The sequence below is a fragment of the Penaeus monodon genome, chromosome 28 (assembly GCF_015228065.2).
Source record: "Penaeus monodon isolate SGIC_2016 chromosome 28, NSTDA_Pmon_1, whole genome shotgun sequence".
Classification (NCBI taxonomy): Eukaryota; Metazoa; Arthropoda; class Malacostraca; order Decapoda; family Penaeidae; genus Penaeus; species Penaeus monodon.
This window is the reverse complement of record NC_051413.1, coordinates 34,861,774-34,862,014: the sequence shown is the minus strand read 5'-3', so window position 1 is coordinate 34,862,014 and position 241 is coordinate 34,861,774. Positions and strand designations below refer to the sequence as shown.

General features: G+C 42.7%; 1 protein-coding gene across 1 annotated transcript in view; it reads right to left on the bottom strand.

Moving 5' to 3' along the window:
- The window catches only part of LOC119591549 (nuclear transcription factor Y subunit beta-like), a gene marked incomplete at its 5' end in the record, with an annotated part of 3,301 nt that overhangs the window by 1,335 nt on the left and 1,725 nt on the right, over positions 1–241 (bottom strand). The window contains 1 exon segment of the mRNA XM_037940300.1: positions 88–168. Coding sequence (XP_037796228.1) covers positions 88–168 — 81 coding nt within the window.

Here is a 241-nt window from a genome sequence, read left to right as displayed (position 1 = left end):
ATTGGTTCAAATAACATAAGAAAGTAGGTACAATTCCATCCAACTCACATTATGCTACCCTACAAAATACTATACAAATTACACTACCTTTGCCTTCTTCCATATTGGCAGCCTCTTCCTGGGCAAGCAGGTGCTGATAAAGTCGTTCCACAAGCTCACTCTTCAGACCTGGAGGGGGGGGGGGGGGAAAGAAAAGCTGATGATGAAAAGATCTCATCTTACAATGCCTATCTTCTATTGC